Source organism: Zophobas morio, unplaced genomic scaffold, assembly GCF_036711695.1.
Source record: "Zophobas morio isolate AGI-343-1 ecotype UQ-CSIRO unplaced genomic scaffold, CSIRO_AGI_Zmor_V1 ptg000030l, whole genome shotgun sequence".
NCBI lineage: Eukaryota > Metazoa > Arthropoda > Insecta > Coleoptera > Tenebrionidae > Zophobas > Zophobas morio.
The window spans coordinates 17,054,908-17,082,198 of record NW_026972135.1 but is presented as its reverse complement, the minus strand read 5'-3'; the positions used below and the strand labels follow the sequence as shown (position 1 = coordinate 17,082,198).

The window sequence follows — 27,291 nt, the reverse complement described above, 5'->3', positions numbered from 1 at the left end:
TTACCATCATTTATCTATACGACAGGCAAGAACTTGCTAGGTGTATTAGTTTAATCAATTCGTGCATCACCAATAGCAACACGAACGCGCGAATGTTTTCAAGCACGACTCATTCATAATAATAATAGAGTCTTCGCCACATAAATTCGCGAGAGGTTATATAGGCGTGTGCACCGGGAATTATATATTATCCACCCCACCATCGCTCTTTATCTCTACTCTCTTGTAAATGATGGGTACAATTTACGTGAACTTTGAATTAGCGATTGCTAAAACGTGAAAACCTCGGGCTGAGAGTTTGACAATAGAGGAACCAGCGTGCGCTGATTAAGTCGAGTGGTGTATTCGGTCTAGTAACTTCCTTAATTTGAGAAAAGTGGAGACGGCACAGACGCTGGAATTTGGACTTTATTTGATTAGCAGCCCATTGGAACAACAGTAATATTTAATTAATAAATCACCCAACAATGACGATTTATCCGTAAATTGTGAACAGGCTACGTTACCAGCAAAAATGCAAATCGACAAATGAACGAATGAAAATTGAAAGGTAAAACAATGATTAAGCGGCTTCAGTCAAATTAGAAGAGAAATACGATTCAATGTGGTCACACATGTGTAAATTGGAATTAATCATAATATACCTTCACGGTGTGGTCACTAATGCTCTGTTTGCATTTGTGTTTACTCGAATTTTGTTTCCAAATCTCCACCACATTAAGTTAAATATAACAATATAAAAACTATCACCATCTTTTAAACACGCTTAACAAAGACGACGTTAAGTAGGAACTCGATGTTCGATTTTTTTGTTCGATATAAGACGTCACTTGCACACTATATTTGCACGCAATTTGTAAAATTGGATTTTAAAGACTTGATACCGAAAAAGGAATGCAGAGACAAAAATAATTCGCCATAATTTCTAACTAAATTGTCGTTTAAAATTGGGATTAATTTTAAGGAATATACCTAAGACACGCAAATTTGGAGACTGTCGTCGGTGAATTCCGGAAAAAGGCGTACCTGCAACAAAAATAAAGTTGAAATTTTTGAAACATGGAATAATTTCTTTTTTGTTAGAAAGTTACATAAGTAAGACGAGTAAGTGAATTTTCTAAGTGTCACGAAATGGCTTTTCATTTGAAGTTACATTGTCTGCCACCAGCTCTGAATATCGTGTAAATTATTTTAGATTAAAAATTAAAATTCGTAATTACAGCGACCGTTCCAAAAAGATTTATTTCACGGTATATTTAATATGTAATATAGTATTCTCAACTTGACGCTACAAGTATTTATTATTAATAAATAGTTATGAAGCAGTTAAGCTTTAGTTTAACGATCTCCACGAGCAAAGCTCAATTAATTAATTAATTAAGTAAGTAAGTAAGTAATTAAATATGTAAATTGGGTACTTTATCATCCATTGACTGGTTAGTGTAGGATTTAAGTACATATAAAATGCGTAGGTGTTACATTGAAATATAAACGATATATCTAATTTTCTGTATAATCAAAATTTGCTTCGTTAATTCCAGCATCCAATGGTTAAGTGTTATATATCGAGAGCGGATTTCTAGGTTTAATGCTTTTTGTGACAAATGTAAGGACTTGAAAACTTTTTTATATCTGTAACTATGATACAATTTGGAGTCATTTGACACATTTTTTTATGCTTATTTGCTTTTTTTTTTCAATTTTATGCATATTAAAACTTATATGCTTATTTAATGCTTTTTTCGACGAATATGAGTTTTAATGCATATTTTGTTCAAATGCCGGCCTTGTCGGGATGACAAATACTTGTTAGTTAGCCGTATCGTATCGTATGCATTTTACCTGGACTTGATCATTGAAGTACACTTACTCAAGACCCTTTCTGTGAATAGGTTCCGGTCGTTTGGGTAATAAAATTTTATTATATGATTGGAAAAATAATCCATAGATTTTATGACTTTAAATCCTTACTTCCGTTGATAATGGAATTAAAGCTTTTAACCAGATGTTCTTTTTCGGCATTTTGCGGCAAGACCGTTGAAGATTTTCTAGAAAAAAGGATTATTGTACCCAACTACCTACCTTAAAATTTTTCTAATGGAAACTTTTAAGTAAATGAACCGTTTATTTCACAACCATCAGTCTATCGCATCTGTCGTAGTACAGTGTTATAGTGGTTCTCCCTTGTTACATGTTGAGTTCTTTTTGGTAATATTACTAATATTTTAAAAGAATGCCGAAAGTAAAATCGACGCCGGATGAGTGGATAAGAAATTTTCCAGAATTAAAATTAGAAAACAACAAAATATTCTGCAGAGCTTGTGTGAAAACCGTAAGCCCACTATTTTTTTTTATCTATTTTCCTTTGTTAATCCTGTATATGTACGTTGTTTTAGATTCAAAGTGATAAAAAATATAATGTGACGCAACATGTCAGAACGACTCTTCATGTAGAAAGGAAGAAAATGTTTGAAGTTTCTAAAATTAAACAGCAGACCATACATGAATCTGTTGCATCTACTTCCACAAAAGATGAGCAGTTTCAGTTTAATTTCGATTGATGTAAAATGATGATCCAGTCCAATATATCTTTAAAAAAATTGGAGAAAGGCCCTCTTCAAGAATTCCTTGAAAAACACTGCAATCGACATATTCCGGTTGAAAGTACTCTCCGAAAAAATTATGTAGGCCTAGTGTTTCAGCAAGTTTACAACGAAATTAAGCATTGCATTGGAGATAATTATTTATGGTTCGCTGTCGATGAAACAACCTATAGTTGTGGAAGATACGTGGCAAGTTTAATTGTTGGAATCTTAAATGAAAATTTCCCTAGTCGAGGGTATGTAGTAAGTTTGATTAGTGTTAGATAAAACAAATGGCAATACGATTACCAGATTTGTAAATGACAATCTTACGTCACTATTTTTGCCAAATGCCGTACCGGCGAATAAAATTTTACTGATGATCTCGGATGGAGCTCGTTATATGTTGAAAGCAGGGAATAATCTAAAAATATGGTACCCCAATTTAATTCACTCTACTAGCATTGCCCAAGGTTTAAACAGAGTGGCTGAAGAAATACGTTTGCAGTTTCCTACTGTTAATAAATTAGTGGCAAATGGTAAAAAGATTTTTGTTAAAGCCCCACTAAGAGTGCAACATTTTAAAGAAAAATTTCCAAACATACCATTGCCCCCAGAGCCGATTATAACGAGGTGGGGAACATGGTTACAGGCCACATTTTATTGTGACAAATATATCAAAGAATTTGAGGAAGTAGTTACGGAGTTTAGCGAAGATTCTTCTCAATCGATTAAAGATTGCATAAATATTTGGAAAACAAAGATTTGCGACAAGATCTTGCTTTTCTAAGAAGCAATTATCAATTCGTATGTGAGGTAATAGAAAAGTTAGAAAAACCCAACATGTTGTTGGTAGATGCCATAAACTTAGTGAAAGAATTTAAACAACAAGCAAACGCAGTAAGGGGTGATATTGGTAGTAGAGTATCTCAAAAACTTGACGAAGTGTTAAATAAAAATGCAGGTTTCGGTGTTCTTTCCGACGTTGCTCGTGTTTTACAAGGCCAGAAGGTGGAAAATTTGGAGTTAGATTCTACATTAGTTGCAAAATTCAAATTTGCGCCAACAACGAGTGTGGATGTTGAACGCACATTCTCCAATTTTAAACACATTTTAAATGATCGGCGAAAAAATTTTACAGTGGACAACTTGGAACATATTACAATCATAAATTGTTTTAGAGAAAACTGAAATACGTGTGTAAAATTTAAAGTCTAGGATTATTGTAATAATATTTTATCCAAAGTTCTAAGAAGTGTTCTTTGATTTGTAATATGATTATGTTTTTAATGCTTTTTTGCTTAAAATAAAACTTTTTTAATGAAAGTGTTATGATTATTTAATGCTTTTGTGCTTAAAATAAAACTTTTTTATTGAAAATGTTGTGCTTATTTAAGCACTTATTCTTAATTTTTTTGTGCTTATAAATCCGCTTTCTAGTTATATATAAATTGAGTCAATAAGCCCGCTTTCCTCTAGATCTCATTAATTATTGTTAGAGGTACAAAATCAAAGACCAAAGTTTTCAGCTCTACAAAGTGTTCTCTCCCCACATAATTTTATATATTTTCATTGGCCTCTTCTTATGTTATTTAAAAAAATCAAGTTCGCCCTGCATCTCAAAAACAAATAAAGTATACAATTTGAAAAAATAAAAAAAAAAATAGAACTTGAGTGAACAAACCGTTCTCGCGATATTGTACTGCTTCCATAATTTTTAGGGACCCTGTATAGTCTACCGTACACTTACGAATGGCCATAAATAATGTTATGCAAAGATTGTGAATAATCTTCAGTAAAGCGAGGAGGGTAAGTCTAAAGTGTCATCCCTGACAGTTTATTTCCAGCACTTAATTGTCACGGTGTTGATATTTCACTAATCCATTAGAGCAACGAACGACATAAACCGACGATATTTTCTATCAAGGATGACTCCCGATTATATTCTTTATTTTCGACTGGAGATATTTCCACTAGCTCAGCCGAGGGAGGTGCCAGCATTTTTCCTCCAACAATCCCCATTTCTCATCTCCATTCGAGCCACCCATTGCATAATCACCGTCCCCATAAATCACAAACCCGTAACTTCTGGCTACCACTTCTTCTCATCAGATCTATCTTTCGACGTCTTCTGTCGGCATGCACACATGCGCCGCGTCTCTTCAGATCTGAAATGTGGCGTGCTGCTGCGCCTAATGCACAAGCACCACATCTATCAAGCCGGCTGTCAACACTTCCGCTCTTCGTTCTTGTGCTCTGATGGCGCTACATCCATACGAGCAATAAAAAGGTGAAACACGGTCCTGCACGCGAGGAATTCGCGACCACAATAACAATCAGATGTCGCCGCTAAGATGAATCGATGGCGATGCTAAGATGGCGTGGGACAGGGACGGATTTGTGCACTTTAGTGCCCGTTCCAGGGCTGCTATTGGTCGATGCTTTATTACGTTAGTGCCAGATGTTTACTGCCACTGGGTTGCACTTTTTCAAACGGCTATGAAACCGTCGACGGCTTTATGATTAGACGTAATTTATGGCGGAATTAATTTTTCCGCTTCGGAAATGTTATGAAATGATGGAGGCTGGACGAAGCGGGGATTTCGACTCTGGCTTACTGCTTACTTACGGCTGCAGCAAACCCACCCATTAAAGTTACCAATCGTGTTAAAGTATTAATAATGAATTAATACGGGCAAAGTATATCATACGAGGATAGGGAAAGAGCTTACAAATTTGAGAAAAGCTCAGTTAAACCGTGGTTAATTTATTCTCCTATTGTTCCTATTTTACTTACTATACAGCCGATTTAAAAAAAAGGAGCCACCTTAAATAATTCGACAACTTTTTTTTATTTTTAGGAGAATCCAAAAATAGTCCATTTTTTATTTTCGAGGAAAACATTTTGATGTCTAAGGCTAGGATAATAATATGTAAAATGCATATTTTTGCATACTCTGCATGTTTAACTGTTTTTTTGCATTCATTGCATATTTTAATGTTAACGCTGACAAAGGCAATGCCATAGTCATTCTGGGCAAAATACAATACGTCGACAACATAACTACACTCCATGTTACAAGACGGTTCTATCGAAAACCTCCTCCCATATCCTTAACTCCTCACATTTTGTCCAACAGATCTCCGAAATCTCTCTTGACCCCGAAGAAATATCTGTACTATAATGAATAATGACAATGTCGTGTCTGTAGTCACCTAGGTGCTGTTCACATGGCACTAAAAATAAAGTGGCCTGAGATCTGGAGATTCAGCTGGTCGGTCTGCAGCTACTGATCACAGGAGGAATGATTATTCAAGTAATGAATTTGATATTAATTTTGCATCTTTTTGACAAAATGAATGGCTGGAAGCTTTTCATTTGTGGAAAATTCTTCTGCAGAAGTGCATTGATGTTGGAAGTGATCATACATAAAATTTCAAAAACCCAGCTGGTTGCATTTTCCTGTATCTCAAATACTGGGTGTACATAAATGATTGTAGACCAAGTCATTAGATTCTGGTCAAATTTGCCGCTTCACTGAAACAGTACATGTGCGAAACTTATTTGGGAAAGGACGTGTTAGTGAGATGTAGCATCTGTCAATTCAAGTAATCTTGTGAAATGTCCTAATTTAGAAATTTCGCCACCTTACTGTCCTCGCTATCTGTTTTGTCACTTCTATGTGCATTTTATGTTGAAATCGTTAAATAAAAACGTTTGTTTCAAAACGACAACATCTGTATAGGAACTTATTCAAGTAATTCGTGTTAACACGTTAGAATTACAAGTTTTAAATGTTTGCATGAATGAATTTCTAGCCAAATTTCCTCAGTTTGACGGCAACAATTCTATTCTAAAGAAGCATAGGAACACTACACAAGGACAAATCATGAGGACGAACTGGTGTGTCTGAAGACATTGTTCAAAACGTGATGCGAAGATAATCTCTTCAAATGGAAGTTCCGGTCAGCACTTGGTACAAAATTGTTAAGAGACAACTAAAATTGTATCCTTACAAAGTTACTTGCAAGTGCAATTGGTTTGAAAATAATTTTAACAATGATTTGCTTCAGCGATGAAGCTTGGTTTCATCTTTCCAGCTATGTTAAATCACATAATTATCGAAACTGGAGCGCTGAAAATCCCCATCAATTTGTCTAAACCCCTTTACATCCACTCAAAATAGGAGTGTGGATTGCGGTCTCTCGCGGACGTTTGATTGGTCCAATTTTTTTCCATGACACCTTTAATGCTGCACGATACAGGGAACAGGTCTTGGATGTATTTATACAGCAATTGCATGATGATGAACTAGCTGGTGGCTATTTTCAACAAGATGGAACCACAGCCCATACTGCATTCGCGACTTTAAGGGCCGGTTTATAGAAGGCGAGTTAAATATTTAATTGCGTGTTAAATTTTAACATCCAGTTAATTTGAAATGCTGACATCTCATTGGTCAAAACCAGGTACTTTAGCCAATGGGAATGGGAGTTAACTTAACTCACTGTTAAAATTTAACACAACGTTCTATAAACCGGGCCTAAATAATCTACGTGAGTTTTTTGATGATAGAATAAGCAGAGAACAGCTATTCCATGCCCAGCACGTTCCCCAGACCTTACTCCGCTTGACTTCTCCATATCTGGATATCCGAAGGACTGTTTTTAAGCGTATAATGGAAAATTTGGATTAACTGATGGAGGAAACTACAAACTACTGCAATAATATTGATCAAGAAATGCTGCAGAATATTTTTGAAAACAAGAAAAGGAGAATCAGAATGTGTTTGCAGCAAAATGGAGGGCATTTTCTGATGTTAATTGTAAATCGTAGACATGAGAAGTTGTTGATGGGTTAAAGTTACACTGGTGTAAGTCTTTTTAAAAACACCAGGGCGGCACAAGAAACTAGATGTAGATGTGGTTAATCTAAACAGATTAACAGATAACTTGAAGTAGATCAGATCTCCATTCAACTGGCAATATTTTTATTCTAAAATTGAGGAGTTGGATGGACGGAACGCCCAACGTGTATTAGGTCGTTATTCTTTAAATCTACTCAAAATATTCTTTTTAACTTCCTTCAACGTTCCGAGGATTTCAAGAATTCCAAAAATTAGTAAAAATTGCAAATATTGCAAGGATTCCAAAATTTCCAATGATTCCACAAATTCCAAATGTTCCAAAAGTTACAAAGTTTCCAAAATTTCCAGAGTTTCCGAAGGTTCTTATGTTTTTATAGATTCTGAGGGTTGCAAGGATTCCAAAGATTTCAAGGATTCCAATGGTTACAAACGTTCCAAAGGTATCAAAATTTCTATAGATTCTAAGGATTGCAAGCATTCCAAGTGTTCCAAAGGTTTCAAGAATGTTAAGGGTTCCAAAGGTTTCAACGATGTGAAGTGTTCCAAGGGTTCCGAAGGTTCCAAATGTTTGAAAGCTTCCAAAGCTTTTAACATTCTTATTTATTCCAAGAATTGCAAGGCTTCCAAGGGTTTCAAGGGTTCGAAAAATTTGAAGGACTCAAAGGATTCCAAGAATTGGAAGAATCCCAACTAATGTTCTCAGGGCTTGCGTGAGTTCCGGTGGTTTGGAGGATTCCATTACTTCTGACCACTCTAAAGAATCTATGGATCCTAGAAAATCTAAAGAATCTAAATATCCTAATGATCCCAAAAAGTTCCTAAAAATAATAAAGTTAGTAAATATCAGAAAGATACCAAAAATGCCAAAGATCCTGAATATCTAAAGATATTAAGATCTTATAGATTCCGAAAATTCCGAGAATTTTGAGGATTCCGAGTTTACCCAGGGTTCCAAAGGTTATAACGATTCCAAGTATTCCAAGATTTCAAAGGATTGCAAGTATTGCAAGTATTCCACAGTTTGCAAAGATTCCACAGGGTCCAAAGGGTTCCAACTGTTGCAAGGTTTCCAAGAATTCCAAGAATTCTAAAAATTGCAAATATTGCAAGAATTCCAAAAATTCCACAGGTTCAAAATGTTTCAAAAGCCTCCAAAGATTCCAATAGTTCTAAAGTTTCTATAGATTCTAAGGGTTCTAAGGATTGCAAGTATTCTAAGGGTTCCAAAGATTTCAAAAGTATTAGGGATTCAAAGATTCCAACGGTAATTCCAAGTAATGTTCCTAGGTTTCCGAAAATTCCGGGGGTCCCGAGGATTCCATTGATTCTGAATATTCTGAAAATTCTATTGATCCAGAAAATATAACGATTCTAAATGCCCTAAAAATCCCAAAAATCTTAAAGTTCCTAAAAATGACAAAGATCCTAAAGGTCATAAGGATTCCAAAGATTTCAAGATTTCAAAGGATTGCAAGTATTGCAGGGATTCCAAAGTTTCCAAGGATTCCAAAGGTTCCAAAAGTTTAAACGTCTCCAGAGTTTCCAAAGGGTACAAAGTTTCTATGGATTATAAGGATTCCAAGCATTGCAAGGATTCCCAAGGTTATAGACGTTCCAAAGATACCAAAGTATATATAAATTTTAGGGATTGCAAGAATTGCAAGGGTTCCAAGTTTTCAAGAATGTCAAGGATTCCAAAGGTTCCGAACGTTCCAAATGTTCGAAAGTTTCCGAATGTTCTACTTTAATTATAATACATATTTATTTGCATACAAAACGACTCCTCATTCTACAATATGCTAAAGATTCTAAAGATCCTAAATATATTAAGATCGTATCGAATCCGAAAGTTACGAGGACTTCCAAAATTCTAAAAATTCTAAAAATTGGAAATATTGCAAGGATTCCAAAGTTTCTAAAGATTCGACAGGTTCCAAATGTTCAAAAAAAAAAATTATTGGGTTTGGTAAAAAAGTTACTAAATGGAGCCCGCGAGGTACCAGTAATTCAGAGTTTAATAATAATATTCCCTATTTCTTAAAGCGGTTGATTTTGATCACTACAGTTTTGACAAGGTTTCCATAAGCCACTCGATCTACAAACATTTATAGACACACTGTATTACAGAGTAGCCCTCGTACATTCAAAGGGATGTTGATTTATAACGCAGTTAACCTTTCTCTGGCTTTATGGCACTTTCACGTATTTGAAGCTTTACGTTTATGACCACCAAGTCCCATGGGATGAAAAGATCGTCATATTATAGTTTACAACCAAAATAATTACAATTCTTGGTGTAAATGAATTGTTCATATGTATAAATTGGCATATGGGACATCACCAAAATTACAATACTAACACCAAAATTTTGCTGTCAAAATGCAGAGTACTTACGAGTGTCGGGTAGACTTTGTGGTTGTGATAACAGAAAGTTAACAACATATTATTTATTAAATGCTTGCATCTAGCGGGTAACTTTTTTAATTTATGATCTGATTACCCAAAAATTTGTGAACAGAACAAATTCAACAGAAAAGTAGGTCGTACCTTGACCCAGTATAACAAACTATTTCCATCTACAAGACGACGAAGCAAATGTCTAACAACAAGTACATACATTTGAAACAAAAAATAAAATTATTTTTAACGCGCAAATAATGTAGTCAGTTGGTATTAATAAGTGCACTACGATTTTTTCGAGATTGCCTTTACCTATATGTTTCAAGTCCGATTATGTAATGTTGTGACGAAGACTAATTTTCAACATCTGTGTATGTAGGCGGCAGACACTATTGTATTACATTTTCTCAGCTGTTCCTTTTACGACGTCTCAATAAGTTTAAAATTATCATTGGAGCTTGGTCTCGATTCTCGTCCCTGCAATGTTACACAGATTATGTTAAATACACACCAGCATTTTTTTGAATAATACTTGGCTGGATTCGGTAAACAACCCATAGTTACTAACAACAAAAATTGTACAGCGATGAATCTCTCAGACCATCAAATCATATTAAACCGAACAAATGTAATAACAGAGTATTTATTTACCTATATTCTTGAAGAGGTTTTCTTCTCTGAAAACCAATATTTCTTTTTATTGTTTCAGATAAACAACTAGATAATTCCAGGAAATAACAGACTAAAAAAACATTGAAAATAAATAGGTATAGAATTTTATTATTTTAAATTTAGTAGTAAATTAATTAATTTACGTCTGATTCGCTTTTAATCCAGATATTAATTTTAAAATACCAAACGTTAGTCTATTCAAGTGTAGCAGGCGTAAAAATACGTATTTAATAAAATAAGTGAATTAAAGATTCATGAATATTATGAATTTTGTAGAAGAAAGCTAATGCTTTTGCCTAGGTAGACAATTGTGTTAAACCCACATTGAATTAGCTGGCATTACTTTAATATTCCTGAATTAAATTCTGCACAACGTAAGAATTAAAGATTACTACCTACGTGAAACGCCAATTTGTTACTACAATTGATATAAAGACATTAATGACCGCTCGGTAACAAGCAATTCAGCTCTGTTTAACAACTAAAAGTTCTTCTTAACATTTAATTTGATTTAGTTTTTCACGTAACTACAAATACTATCTAGTAAAAATGTAATAAACCTGAGTAGAAAGTTAAAATCCCTTTTAGTATTTTAAAAGGAAAATCGAAAGGCACAGGCAACTAGTTTTTGAAACATTTACGCGATTTAAACCTCATTATCCTTCGCAATTAAAATTTCAGGCAAGTGTTTTTACGTTACTAAATAATACACTCCGTATTTGGGACAGCTTTATAATTCAGATTATTCCGGTACGTGGTTTGCACACCATTAGTGTTAGGTCGCTTCTACTTTTTAATTTATTTTGTAGCGCATTCTCGACTGCAATTTCACTAGTTCAGCGCTAGCGTTAAGGAATTTTTAAAGACTCGCGTTAAACCAAGAGACGTGATATGAAAATGTTCGTTTATTGAATTCCTTCCAGATTTTCCGGTTAATCTGAATACGGAGGAGAAACAATAACAACACAATTATCAGTTGTGAACTTGTAGTTATTTCCGATAATTGCGACTGCCAAAGCAAATAATTCATGAACAGTGGACACTGTAGGACGGGAAATGCTATTGAAACGATTTTCCGGCCGTAATCCATTTTCCTAACCGCAAGCCAATCACTGAATCGGTTTCACCATTTCTCACAAACAGGAGGGAAAAAATCAAAATCAGCCGGGAATTAAATTTAAACACAACAGGAGGGTTTTTAATTAAAATAATTGGCTGAAGATTCGATAATGTCATGCAGGATTTAACGTGTTTGCACAACATTGTGTAGGTAGTTCGTCGATCAATTACCCACAAAGTAATTTTCAGATAAATGTGTAGGAAGGGATTTCATCAAAAGTGCGCGTGCACGGGGATAGAACTTTCAACAATATGGTTAAAAATGTATCAACTCTTTTAACTGCTGATACAGCAATTCCTTTCCCAGTTTTAGATTCATCAGGACGCATTTTTGCACTTTGATTAAGTGTAATTTTAAACAATGGAGAACACCAATCGATAAATGGAGCACGAGTAGTAATACATTTGTGGATTTAACGGTTCGCGGTTTGTGAAGTTGTATTATAGAAGAAATTAAACAGGAGAATGTTCAAAGTTATCACTATTTTGGATGGTAAATGAAAGTAAAGGGTTTACCGCAACATTATGCGTATTGTTTACGAATCAGTGAACGCACACAAATTAATGTGCAGATAAACGTAGACGAGGCAACGCTACAAATGGTGGATGCGCCGGGCCACTAAAAAAATAAAACCACCTCTTCAACCTGGTCACAAAAAATAAATGTAAATTCGCAACGACAAAAATAGTTACTTCATTCCTTTTTTTTTACGCTTCCCACCCCACTTCCGCGTTTGCTTACTGTTTTATTATGTAAAATATTTAGCATGTAGTTCATAAATTGGCCCTTTTTCGGTATTGTATCGGCCGCTGCCGAATTTTTCCACTTGTATCTATATTTCTAGCCAATTTGAATTTGGATTTTATTGGAATGGGCGTCGGCCTCTTCCGCTCCGCACACCGGAAACTCGGTCGTTTTGACAGTGCACAGGGCCGTCCGTCGTGGCGTCAGAGAGGGCGCAATTTAACTGAGTGGCTTCCGAAAAACACGCTTGTCGAGTCGACGTTGTAACGCATTTACCAGATTAAGACGACCTATTAAGATAATTATCGTTAAGTTTTATCTGGAATGTTTTTATCTGTCACGACACGCCGAAAATAAATTCACACCCAGGACGAGTTCTCGGAATTCCGAAGGGGAACACTGTTGAACGACTGAAAAAAATACCTGCTCACAAACTAGCTAATGCGTTAGCTAGAAACTAAGATATTTTGTCTAAGAATAAAAATATATCGTCATTGACATTTATTAGTGAAGTTTAATATTGAACGAACAAAATATAAAAAGCACTGCTGGTCAGTACAGAACAATCCCGCTGAGAAAAAAAGGTATAAAGGATAACAGAACAACAATAAAATTAGTAATATTAATACTGTTATACTTCTGTTAGAGTTCAAACTCACAAAAAAGGGTATTATACACAGCTTGCAAATTTTCTTCTGACAAATAATTTAGTAACATTGGCCAACATGGGTCTTCTAAAATTAAAGCCTAAAGATAGCTCTGGATATTAACTCGGTTGTATCAGCATTAGGGAAAGGTGAAATGGCTGTCGGTATTTTTGTAGGCTTCACAAAGGCTTTGGGTAAACCACGAAATAATATTGCCGGAGGTTGTAATGTATAATAGATGTAACACTAATTTAATTTTGTAGCTATTTAGTTAATAGGTAACAACATATTCAACTACCAGACTTTGTTCTATAAAAAATTGGTAATAGTCGAGTAAACTAACTAGTTAGTATTTAAGCTAATGTGGCACGGTTCAGTGGATACCCGGTAAAACAAATTTCACTCCTCGATCTAGGAATTATTTTTTTTGTAACGACTGGTCAAAATTAACTAAAAAGTAATACATCAAACTATTAATATTCCTGGCCAACACCGACGAAAGCGAGAACAGACTTCTGAACTTTCTTACCTCGAAGCGTTTCCTATCCCACAGCCAGTTATAATTCTCTACTATTTCTCATGCATTGTATCGGGTGTTCATAACCCAACGTGGTTAATGAGCTCTTTGTGTTTTCTTTTTAATAAAAACCCCTATTAATAATAATGAGTATATAAACTAGATTAATTAGTTGTTAATTTTAATTACCCAACTTTGAGAACAACTAACGAAAACTAATTCTAAAGTTGACAGAACAAGAGTAAAAACGAGACACAAATATTACACAAAACGTGAAGTTTTGTTGTATGTGTAGATTGTGCGATTAGAAAAGTGTGTTAAAAAAATGTTTCTATTGTAGAATAAAAGGGAACCACAAATTTTCAAAATGTTATTTCAGTAAACGCATTCGACAGCAGCTGTGGTTCCAACAAAATGGAGCTCCACCTGATTACTACAGAAACGTTAAAAAGAAAAAGGAGGATTGACAAAGGCAATGAGAATGCCTGGCTCCCCCTTAGTACCGACTTAGCGCCACTTGATTTTTTTTCTATGGGAAGCGATAAAACAATAGATCTATAAAATTACTTTTCTTAATTCTGACGATTTCATTTGTACATAATATAAATACTTATGAATAAAAAGTCAATTATTTAATACATATTTGATTTGTGCGAAATTTTGACGAACGTCGTGCATAAAAACCAAGCGAAACGTAAATACCTAGGGGGATCCTTGAAATATTATTTAAATAGTTTGGTATCGAGTAATAAGAAAAAAGTACAAGTGAATTTTTTGGTGCATTTAAGATTGGTCAGGGTCTCGTTATAATCACCACCCTGTATATATTAAGAAATTGAACTACAAAAGATGTTGAAAATGTTCGGCGTTATTTTCGAAACATACTTTCATTACCCTTTTTTTTCTATTTTTGAAAATGTTTAGCCACATTTCTTCATTTATTTACGAGAGCAATGTGAACTTTCCCTCATTTTGAGATTCTTTCAAATTATTAAATTCCTGTTTAAACAATGGGTCTTTTAATGGTCAAATAGCGAAAATTTATTGGCTTAAAATTGGACAAAAGTGGTTGAAATTCTGTTGTAAATAAGTTAAAGTTAAACCTGCTGTAGTGCTGTTGTTTCATCCTGCTGGAAGAAGCTTAAACCAAGTGTTAGTTTGCTAATCCATTTTCATGTAAAAAATGTTATTAGAAATTATCAGATTCGTTAACCCACCATAATTACTATTCAACGAATGGTACAGGACGACTAGAATTAAGAACCAAAAAAACGGGGCACTGATAAGCAACGTGTAAAAACAAGCTGAGGGCCAGTCATGGATCAGTTGGTTGCCGTCGCGTATTCGGTTAACGTCTTGTGATATACCGTGTGATTAAAAATGAAAAGTCTGTTGGCAGAACTTTTTAAACAAAAATGTGGACTTTTCTTGCGGTTATTTTGGCATAACGGAAGTAACCGTGTGACAGATACGTCAATGGTGGCATGCGATAAATTGAGGTTATATTTTGGATACATCTTGCAAATTAAAAATGTTACCAATCTGTCAATCTTGATAACTGGCAACCGGAAATTATTGAAAACATCATGATTCCAATTTCAAGTAAAAATCCAGGAATGCCAACAGACTCAGCAAGATGAAATTGTAGTTGATCGATCACATAATGGAAATAACTAGTAGTGCTGAAGACGAATATTAATGAACAACTTTTAAAACGTCATTTAAAAACATTGCCGAAAACTTAGAAGAAAAAATAAAATTAGTTATATACAATATATAAACGGAAAATAATGTCCGCTGTTGAATTAAACGAATGGGAAAATGAAAATAAATTATTCAGAGAAGACTTTAATGTGTTACTGGAATTTGTAATCAAATTTTGGAAATGCGATTGGCGATAATGGAAACTCCACGACCAAAAAAGCTGCGATTTCAGTATGTTTGTCAAATCAGAAAGTTTCGAGAAGAAAAATAGAAACATAATTTACTTGGATGAAATCTGGTTCAACATTAATGAATAATGGCGTGTTGAAAAGAGGTTCATCTGATGGCACAAAGTACTGCTGCTAAAGATACATACGTCTCCTTCTAGAGGTAAAAGAATCATAATCCTCCATGCTAGTGGAAGTAATGGTTGGGCACGGAATGGACTTTTTCTTTCTGCCAAAAATCTTAAAGATGCTGCAGCAGACATTCTTTTTGAAACCTGGTTTCGTGAACAGCTATTGACTTCTTTACCGCCAAATTCGGTACTAGTTATGGATAATGCTAAATACCATTCCAGGAAAAGATAACACAATGTTAAACACATGAAAGGCAACAATATCGATATTCTAGAAAGAACAAAAGTAATACAAAATGGTTAGACACATTCTCGACTATTTTTTGTTGGAATAATAATACTTGCCAAGATAAGACTGATTTTAGCAAATGACCTATTCTCTAAGAAAATATGGGTGGGTGGGCGGGGCCTAATACTTGCCAAGATAAGACTGATTTTGACAAAGGACTTAGTCTCTAAGAAAATAAGAGGGTGGGTGGGCGGGGCTAGTATTTGATAGGATAAGACTGATTTTGGCACTTTTGACATTTTCAACCATTTTTCAACTAGAACAGGTCAAGGGTGGGATTTTGTTTCTATAACGATAAAATATCGGTACCGATAAAATGTGGTCGTCTTTTTCTTTCCCATTTGAAATTTATATTTTCGTCCTTGTCATTTAACGCTTCGTATCGGAAACAAAATCCCACCCGAGGTCGCGTTAGGTGATACAGTAAAAACAAGCTTCTAGCAGCTTCTATGACACAAGTTTTTTTACTGCATCTTATTTGTAAAAAAAAAATGCCGACGAATCTAGAGTTTTGTAAGCTGAAAGCAGTGTTGAAAACCCGGTTCAAAATTTTCATAAATAATTGAGATATTGATTTTTAAATAAGTATACTAAAAATTTCATAAGTCTATTTAAAATCCCATACGGAAAACGTAGCCATGGCCTTAAAGTGCAACAAGTAAAGAGTTTATGGATTACTATACAATATTCAAGGTGTTTAATGGTACACTAGTTGGCAGTGATAACTTTGGCAGATATTTGTGGCATTTGCTCAAGTTGTTCTCCCAAATGAGGGATAATAGCACCTGGAACTGGAGCCGTTCTCGTTGATTTAATTTTATTTGCACTGGCAGTTCTCACAAATCCACTAATTACACCCCTAATGTGATCTAATAAAGAAACCCCTTGAATTTCAATTTTCGGAGTTTTGGGAATCTCACAAAGTACTCATAGTCATCTCTACAAGCGTGCATTTGGTTGATTTATTCACAACTTTAAATTAACACAACTTGATAAAGAAACATACATGTAATATTCCTTTGCTAGCCTTGAGAAGAATATAGATATAGATTTTAGCTTTCTGTCTCTGTCAGCCAAATTTTCAGTGGCGGTACGTACAGTGAAAATGAAAAGGAATAACTTCGTCACTACAATAGGTTGACGCTGTGAATGACTGGTAAGAGATAAGAGTATCAAATTATGCTCCAATTCTATGTTTTAAGGCACAAACAAGTAGATTATATTACCAAAGAACAAACTTATACATCAACTTTCAGGTTTCAGCTAAATATGTAGTGGTAATTCACTATGAAAATCATGTTTAACATTTATGAGAAGTCTTCAAAAAGTTGGAAATAATTATGCGGCACTTTTTTGTAGTATAACATGCTTCCAAAATATGGGAATAGAAGAAGTCAGTGTACAAAATTTGGTCTACTCACTGAACATTCACCAAAGTTGAGGCATCAAAAATCAAACTCGTTAACTTCCTCAGACAGGCTTTGAGAAAAACGCAAAAAACTGTCACACATTTGTAAGTCCATTTAACGAAAAGTTCTTATTTTTGATTAGATGATTCATATTATTTCAAGTCGAAGCAACAACAACCACAAATGCTTCGTGGTTGAGATGGTGAAATTATAAATGTGAAAATGGAGTTGTCGTACTTGATGCCAATTTGTAGATTTATCGCAGTGTAAGAGTCAAGGGGTAATAAATAGATATTTATTTTATTAGGAGTTTAAGTGATACTTTATGTGCCAAGTATGGACGTCTCAGTCATGAAGCTTAAATTTTGAACAAATTAACAGTTGTAACTCAAAATTTACAAAAACTGGATTTGACGGGTTTTGATTCTAGACGACTCCTTTGTTTATTGGAAGTAAAACTAGATTTGGACAAAAATAAAATCGATTTAATTATATTTACCTTTAATATTACAAAATTACAAACTAAAAAAAAATGAATTAACTATCAAAGAACAAAGTATCTCTTGTACCAGTATCTCTTGTACCTAAAGTTCGACTTTTCTTCTAAAATCTTCCTTCTTATTTTGGCGTTGTTCTTTTTTAAGATGTATTCGAACCCGAAACAAACAAAATAGTTTTAAAATTTTTAATTGGATATTATGACAAACTGGCAATTTACAACTTGCAATCTGGTGATCAAGTTTCATTTCGTGTAAATACAGTGCTTTTAAATCAACATTTTGTTCAGGAATTACCTTCTTTAAACTTTCAAAAAATTTTTCCATAGTTAAAAACAAATTAAATACAAATTCTATTGGATATGATAATGAATGAACTGTAAATTCTCTTAAACAAACGAATTTCGTATAAGGCCTAGAACATTTTTTGGTAATAATTGCTCGTAGACAATTAACACACTTTAAATTTCGTCTAATTCTTGCCAAAATATAGCCAGCAACATTATACAAACAATTTTGTGTCACAATACAAAATGCTTGGTTGTAATTGTTTCAGCCCCTAGGAAGAGAAACTGTCGAGACTGCAAAAGAAACGGCATTACTTGAAGCTGGTAAATCTCTTATTCGTAATAAATTTTGATCACTTGATACTGTGTAACTTCCCCTACTGTAGGTACTTTTGAAGCATCGAATTACACATAAATTTTTAAGAAGTGACTTAAACTAAAGTGTATTTGATATTTCTTGTCTCAGTCTAATTTGACTAAAAATGTTTTCTAACGCATCTCGTGAAAATCTTGACGTACACAAAAATTTATAACTTCTAACGTTTAAAAAGTATTCCTGAAGATCTAAAATAGTTTTTGTTGACAAAATTAGACCTGCCTACCATTTATTTAAAATTTTGATAAACCAAGCAGTAGTGTAAGAGAGTACTCCAAGCCACAATTATTTGAGAGATGATATTTTTGTCACCTTTTATTCCAATTTTGTGTTTAGAGCAACAAATTCTACAATAACCAAAAAACCCCGAAAGGGTACGCAGGTGTTTGTCAAAAATCAGCAAGACTACGTCTTCACGATCGATCAGTTTCTAATCCGGCCCTGTGTTACATTTTTCCACGTCGCGTTTCGTCGCAAAACAACATGCGAAACCGTTAAATAATAAAAAAAACCCTCTCCGAAGTGTTTCCTCATCCATATTCATGAAGCGGATGGAATGTCAAGTTGAAGCCGCTATGACATTTTTAACTAATACAAGATGGCGTTTATAGATTACTCCTGTCTGGACGAATTTGTGGACTAGGGTGGTTTTATCTTTACCGTTCGTATTACTGTCATTTTAAGCGCAATATTTACCGCATCCGAGGGCCATATTTCCTCTTTTACATGCACCTGTGGGAAAGCAGATCTCTTAATCAAGGAAGGGCAGAGCCTCTTATTTTTGGGGCCATTAATGTCGTCGTGCTTTAAGTAAATTGCACATGGGACCATGCAAATTGCGTCGCGATGCACTTTCGGGACGTCAAGTGTTTGCGGAACGGGATAAACTCGTCCTTAATGGCGGAATGGCAAACAATTTCTTATCAGGATTTGCCATATTTTTGTGACGTTGATGAATTACACGATTACCACAAAAATTATTAACGCCACTTATCAGAGGGCGTAATTTATTCAAGGTCACGTGCTCAGAATAAACATTAAGCTATTAACCCCGTTTTTATTTTAAACGCACCCCATATATACGCCGGGGTGAGTAATAGACGCAATTCTTCGATGGTGGGAAAGCTGGAGCTTTCGTAGCTTTTTTCTTCCAAAATATCACACTATATTAAACAGAAAGCGAAAATATATTGCTTTCACCTTCTTATTTTGTGCAGCCTATCTCGTAATCGTTTACAACGGTTTTCCGTTGTATAAATCAATTTTTTCCAACATGTTGACTTAATTTTTCTTGTAGGTGCATACCTGCATGCGACAATTTTACCGTTATCTAGATCTATGGAGCAAAATAAGAAATAAAAATACCGAATAACTAGCCAACGAGGGTGGTATCGTTTACATCAAAACGCCCAAAATTATCAACTTTACAGTTTAAAATAGAAATGTTAACGAGATAAGCAATTCTTCTCTGAAATGCTACGAAAATAGCAGTTGGAAATAACTTTCTCATTTTTATAAATTTCTTTGATAAGATTTTATTTCTGCAACCTACTTTTTTTTGCTACTCATTATCATGCTAACACAACAAGTGCTGACTCTTATGACACATTACTTTAACATTAAGGAAGACAAATGAACATAATAAATAAAAACGAATAGAAATTAAATAGTAAAATGAGATGAAGTAAAATGAAAATTTAAATATAAACACAATAAGAATAGCAACAAAGATCTGTTGAATAACAAAAATATACAATGCGAATATAAAACGGAACAGTGGTGCAATATAAGCATGTTTTAAAGAGAAAAAAGAATAGTGGAGAACATAATAAAAACGAAATACCATACTATGAAGAATACATAGAGGAATATAATGAAAAGACAAAATTCGAACAGAAAATTAAGCAAAAGTTGAGACAAAAATCATAAAATCCTTCATGGAACACTAAAGCAGTTAACCAAAACTGGTCCAACATTATTGCGAAAGAATTTCCCTCGCCTATAAAGTACAGTCTTACAAATACGGCGAATTGTATTAATTTTTTTATAACATCTATAAGTTAGAATACAAATAAGAAAGAAGCGATCTATATCAGTATGGACTATATGAAATATATTTTAAGAAGATAACCAACAGAAAAAATATGTTATCAGTACATGCTTCGCTTGGATTATTTATATTTATTAACGAAAGAATGCGACCATTAAGCACGTAGCAAACTGCCTGACTTTGATTTTCTGTCTCCAAAACAGAGAAGACGACTAAAATTCTAAATAAGCTGTGATGGAGCGAAACTTGAATATAACTTTAAATATGTTGCTGAGGCATGAGCAACAACACTGTTTTCAAATTGCGATCTTCGAGGTTAAGAATTCAAAATTTTCTGGATGCCTAGCGTAATTCAAGGCGGATTCATGATCCACAAGTATAGGAAAATGTTATTTTACATGTATGTTTATAGACCTCGAAAAGAAATAAGAATGGTAGAGGTGATAGGATAAGTGTAGAAAATTAACACAATTTTATTAGAACAAATAATGACGAGTCGCAAGAAAATTAAGAGTTAAATAAGGATGCTAAAGAGCTAAAAAATTGGTCCTACGTTATTAGAAGGAACTTGCCTCGCCCCTGAAGTACAATTAAATGAAGTACAATTAGTTTAAAAAATAGTAATATATGGATAGTGTCGGACTGAGGACAGGGGGGTCCACCGGGAAATTTATACACTGGGACCCTGTGGTAATAATACCACAGGGTCCCAGTGTATATATCTGCATATAAATGCAGATGTTGTTTGGGTATTATTATTACTATTATTTGTTTCAGCTTTGCTGGCGACTTTGGCATTTTGGAAAAACTATGTTGTTTTTGAAATTTTGAAGACGCTACCAAGAAAAACAGTAAAAAAATGTGGAAGGTTATTTTGACAAAACTTCCCTCGCCTTTGAAGTATGTTTGGATAAATTTCGCTTTTAAAAAATGTGATAACTGTTAACCTCTATAAAGTGGCGTAATCAACATCCCCCTTACGTCTTTAAAATGAAATATATTTAAAGCAGATAACTAATGGGAAAAAATGTAGACAATTTCAAATTTTCGGTATGTGCTTAACTTCGACTGTTTATGTGTATAATTTGACCGAATTCGACTGCCAGCACAAACATCAGCGATTAAAAGAAAATGAAAGTTGGTTAATTTTATTGTCTCCTCAACACAGATCTAGCACCTACCAAGGTGAGACTAATTTTGGCAGATGAGTTACTTTCCAAGAAAAGAGAGGGTGGGTGGGCGGGGCTAGTAGCTGCCAAGATAAGACTGATTTTGGCAGATGCCATACCTTCTAAGAAAAGAGAGGGTGGGTGGGCGGGGCAAGTAGCTGCTAAGATAAAAGTGTTTTTAGCAGGTACTAGCCTCACCAGTTCATTATTTTCTTAGAGGGTAAGTCATTTGCCAAAATCGATCTTAGATTAGCGGGCACTAACCCCACCCACCCGCTTTTTATTTTCTTATAGGGATCTCATTTGTTAAAATCAGTCTTATCCTAGGAGGTACTAGCCCCGCCCAGCTACCCTCTCTTTTCTTAGAACATATGTCATTTGCCAAAATCAGTCTTATATTGGCAGCTACTAGCCCCGCCCACCCACCCTCTCTTTTCTTGGAAAGTATCTCATCTGCCAAAATCAGTTTTATGTTGACAAATACTAATTAAGACCGAGTCGCCCCATTTTCTCGAAAATGTAAAGAATACGCACGTCTTTATATAATAATGATAAAATAGTTCGATTGTGGTTTAATTAATAATTTTAGTCTTGTTTTGAGAAGACAAATTCATTCAGATCAAACTAATTTCTACGTGACATTCTTTCGATGGATAAATATAAATAAACATTTGACCTTCAGATTGCTATTACCTAGTGCTGAAGGACAAGGATGTTATTTATGCCTCTGGTTTTTATTTTACAGCGGTTTTCACAGAACGAAAATCTAAAATCAAATTTTATAATGTTTTTAAAGAACTGGATTGGTCGAATTATATTTATAACCTTCGATCAATTTTTTATTAATCAACTTAAAAACCTCAATTAATAGAAAATGCGAGAATACCCACGTTTTTATTTAATTATGATCACATAAGAATAATAATAAACCACATTCATAGCATTTTGTCCATTGTGGCTTAATTAATAATTTTAGTTTTCTGTTTTGAGGAGACAACTCATTCAAATTAAACACATTTCTGCGTGACATTCTTTCGATTAAGATTACGTCATAATTTTTTGGGAAGGCCTTAAACAAACAAATTGTGATTAACAATTTATTATTTTTCCTACAACTTTAAAACGTTTGCAATATTTCAGTACATTCGAAACAAATGAAAGAGAAAACGAGAAAAATTTATATCTAATATAATGAAAAGAACATTTTTTTGGAAAATATAAATTTCTAATGAAGGAACAGAGACAATAGTGAGATCAACAATGCTACCTAAATTTTTACAAATAAAAAGACTCAAGCAGTTTAAAAAAAATATATTTTATTTAAATCTGGTACTACATGATTTTCAATAAAATGCTGAAAAATAATCTACACAGACGTTTTGAAGACCATGGAGCCATTCTAAATTCTAGACAAAAATTACTGATGTACTGAAGAACAAATCCATTACAATCCTAAAGTAATATTCAGGGGGCTGCAAAAAGTCGGTAAACATGTTTTTAAAGCTTTCATTCATGTTTGTCGAAGTTTAGCGTCTGCGGTGTTTTTTAATTTGGAACTTTTTTTTATTTACATTTTGTCCAAACTTATAAGTCCCTGACTTTATAACGTTACATGCAAGTTTTAAGAGCTTCAGTCGTATGTCAAAAACTTCTTGCTAATAATGCTGTAAACGTACGAGTACAAGCTAACGACAGCAAGTTCCTCGGTCTCTACCTGTAGGAACGTAATTTCAAATAAAGCAAAAAACGCTAGCCCGAATAAATGTATGTAATAAAAAAATGATCTACGTAATTTTTTAAATATAGAAAATGCCATTAAGTCATCCTCGTCAGAGAGATATTGGCAAACCTGAATGAACGGGATAGGGTATCCGTGTTTTGTTGATTGCGTCTCGTCATATTGTCGCGGTTGTCGCTTGAAAGCTCAGGAAAGCTCTAAATAGGGTCGTCGTCAGTTATGCTCGTTTTAGTCTCTCTGGCGCCAAATTCATAAAGTTGTAGAACAGGTCATAAGTTGGGCAGGTCGGCCATATAATAATTTTATGCCGTGTAAGTTTGAACCCCGCAAAATTTCGGCTGTTTTAGTAGTTGCGTATTAATTATTATACTTCCTTTTGACCCTGTTAGGCCGTTGCCGACTCCCCTCGTTGTAATTAGCATCTGTTATAAGCAAATTCCATTCCGAAGTAATAAGATTCGGCTTGTATCTAACGTGTGGTGTTGTGTAACTTTGTAAGCTGTGCTGTTCTAAACAGATTCCTGACATTAAGACGTGTGTAACGTAACTCTAATAAAAAAGGGAATGTCTGCGAGCTTCTTCTTAGTTTTCCGTAATGATCGTCGGCGCTTCCCTTGAACTTTCTGAATTTTATTTCGTTCGCAGTTCGTCACTTCGCTTATCAAATTTTCACTTCTGCGGTTCAAGACATTTTGCTCTCGAAAAACTAATGAGGCATAGAATTTCCAATATTTGTCGGCGTTGACAAACAAAATCGACACAAAACGGATTTACTTTGTTGTGTTGTTGTTCATGAGTGTTTGTTCGTATCGCGTAGTGTTTGCCTGGAAAATTAACGCTGTGTCTAACACTGCGACGCCGGCAAACATTTCCAAAGCGAAAAAGTGATCAACGGAGTATTAACGGGCTAACGGACTTGGAAAATTGAAATGTAAACTAGCGTGACGCTGACACTGTTCCCACCGATGTTTTTCACGTTTCTTCGCACAGCTTTATCAATTAGGCCGAAGTTACGACAATCAGAGTGCAATCAGCGATGCAACATTCGAATGCAAGGAAACTAAAATGATCACGACTTTATTCAGTGCAGTCGTCGTTAGTAACTCAGATCGGGAAATTATCTCACTGACAATGAAAAATTTTCATTTAGTTGCTGCTGCTGCTGCTGCAGTTTCAGCTTTATGTGTTGCAACACTGACTCCAACCTTATTGGCCTAGATCAGTTTATTAGACGTCGTGTCGTCATAGTTCTGTTTCATGACGACGTTCATAAATTTTTCATTTGAGAATTTACTCTGATTGCTGCGCACTGTTGCGACATCGGTTAATGTTGAGCATAGACACTATAAACACCACGGTATAAAGTCAAGTTACTGCGTTTATTTGCAAAATTTTAAAGCATTTGGTATATAATTTTGTTTTTTTTTGCGAAAATCTCGAAGCCTAAGGTAAAAAAATCAAGGCGGATTCATAAATTACAAGTAGATAAGTATGTTATTTTATAAAATTTAAATAGCATTTATCATGCAAGATTTTGAGGTGAGGTCATCAAATTGTTGGTGAGAACCAGGAGACAAATTTTGGTTTCGCCCAGGAAATTAAAATTTAGAAAGCTGTTGAGTGAATTAAAAATTATCCGCCAGGGTTGTTACCGAGATAATCAGTAGCTATTTTCATTAAATATCTGACCGAACAAAACATTTATTTATAAGTTTTTAAATTTCTGTTATTTGTAAGGTATATTTGAGCGTTAAATAAATTGAAGTAAAATTCGTGCAAGGCAAGTGAAGTAAGTAAGTAAAAAAAAACTTCTCTTGCCCCCGAAGTACAATAAAACATACCCAACTTTTTCGAAAAACTATAAAATTAGATTTTACGAATTTATTTTTTATGAGGATCCCTAGAAGTTAAAATAGAGATATTATTTGTATAACTTTTAAAAACTATTAATGGAATGATAAATCGCTAGTATACTCATCATATTTTGCACATTTTAGGCAGGATTTAATTGACAAAATTTTGACATGACGTCATCTATTTTTTGGGAAAGGATAAACGAATACATTTTGATTAACGATTTTTTTTTTGGTTTCGAAGTTTCAGAGTGAAATTGTGAAATGTTACACAATTTTTATTTTTTTTCCCCCAAAAATCTGGATGTCTTGGGTGAAAGCTCAACACGGATTCATACACCACAAGTGCAAGAGTATCCTATTTTATAAAATTAGAGAAAACAATTATTGTAAATTTTGGAGATGACATCATCCTATTGCTGGTGGGGATGATTAACCAAATTTTGGTAAGCATTGCATCAGCTACATGATGATAATCCGAATGTACATACAAAATTTGGCAATAATTAGCCCAGTAGTTTCGGCGATTATCTGTCTAATAAAAATCCGGACAGACAGTAGACAGACGTACTTTAGGGGTCATGAAAGGTCGAGAAAACATAAAAGTAGGAAGTCGGCCGATGGACTCGATTACAATACTACCTTAGCTTACGCTTAGGAAGTAAAAGGAAATGATGTAGTACAATGGTGGATAATATCCATTGCGTATTGGACGAGAGCACAAGAAAAAGGGATGAAAAGGACCATTTAGACACCCGGAAAATTCAGGATAAACACGCGAATTCCAAATAAAAAAGAAATTAAGGATATAGTCAAAGATAATGACGCCACCTTAAAATTTTGCATGGTGAATGCTATTTCACTTTTATAAAATTTAAATTAACATATTCCCGTACTCGTGGCTCATGACACCGCCTTGATTTACCCTGGGTATCCAAAATCTTGCGAACGTTTTAAAGTTATCGTTAAATCCTTAATCAAAATTTATATATTATCCCATCCCTCAAACTTTGTGACGTCATTTCAAAATTGTAAAATGTGAAAAATATTATGAATCTTTAATTGGGGTTTATCATAAAAAAATAATAAAATTTTGAAAATTTTGCTGCATTTGGTGGACTGTATTTCAGGCGCATGGAAGCTTCTACATATTTAAATAACCTTATATTTTTTTGTGTTCGTCCAAACAGTTATAATTAAAAACAAGCTGTAGCAGTATCGGATAATCAAATAGTCTGGATTAGTTGTTTTCAAATGAAACTGCTTATAAAAGGTTCTTTTACAATTTGTATTATTTTGAGAAAATTTTGATGCCTACCGGAAAATTCGAGCCAGATTCATGAACCACAAGTGTAGGAGTATAGCATTTTACAAAACTCAAACAATGTTTAATGCATACATTTTGAAGGGATGCCATCAGGTATAATTTGATGGCATCCCTTCAAAATAGTACTTTGTAAAATATGACTGATTTGGAAAATAACATACCCTCTAAGAAAATAAAGAGCGAGTGAGCGGGGCTTGTACTTGCTAAGATAAGATTGATTTTGGAAAATGATATCAAAATCCAAAATCTGTCTTATCTTAGCAAGTACAATCCCCGCCCACCCGCTCTTTATTTTCTTAAAGGATATATCATTTGCCAAAATCAGTCTTATCTTTACCAGAACTACCCCACCCACCCGTCCTCTATTTTCTTAGAGGGTATATATAGGGCGGGCGGGTGGGTGGGGATAGTACTTGCTAAGATATGACTGATTTGGAAAATTACATAGCCTCTAAGAAAATAAAGGGTGGGTGGGCGGGGCTAGTATTTCGTAAAATATGACTGATTTGGAAAATACATACCCTGCTACCATCATTTATATGGCACAACAGGGACACATGACGAGAATAAGTAAAAATCACCTCTGCGAGTTAATGGCAAGGTGATATTTTTCTGGACAAACAGCAAAAAACTCCCAAGATAAAATTGACCAATAACGATTTTTTTTCTTAATTGTATTACAGT

The 27,291-nt window shown here is 34.3% G+C and overlaps 1 protein-coding gene across 3 annotated transcripts in view; it reads right to left on the bottom strand.

Annotated features, from left to right (window-relative positions):
• LOC135138164 (uncharacterized) overlaps window positions 1-27,291 on the bottom strand; it is a 380,544-nt gene that overhangs the window by 159,886 nt on the left and 193,367 nt on the right. For 2 of the 3 annotated variants that reach the window (XM_064068058.1, XM_064068059.1), the window contains exon 3: window positions 973-1,026. The exons of the other annotated variant lie outside the window; for it this stretch is intronic. In XM_064068058.1, the coding sequence (XP_063924128.1) occupies window positions 973-1,026 (54 nt within the window). The remainder of the gene's footprint in view (window positions 1-972; window positions 1,027-27,291) is intronic. 3 annotated transcript variants of the gene reach the window in all.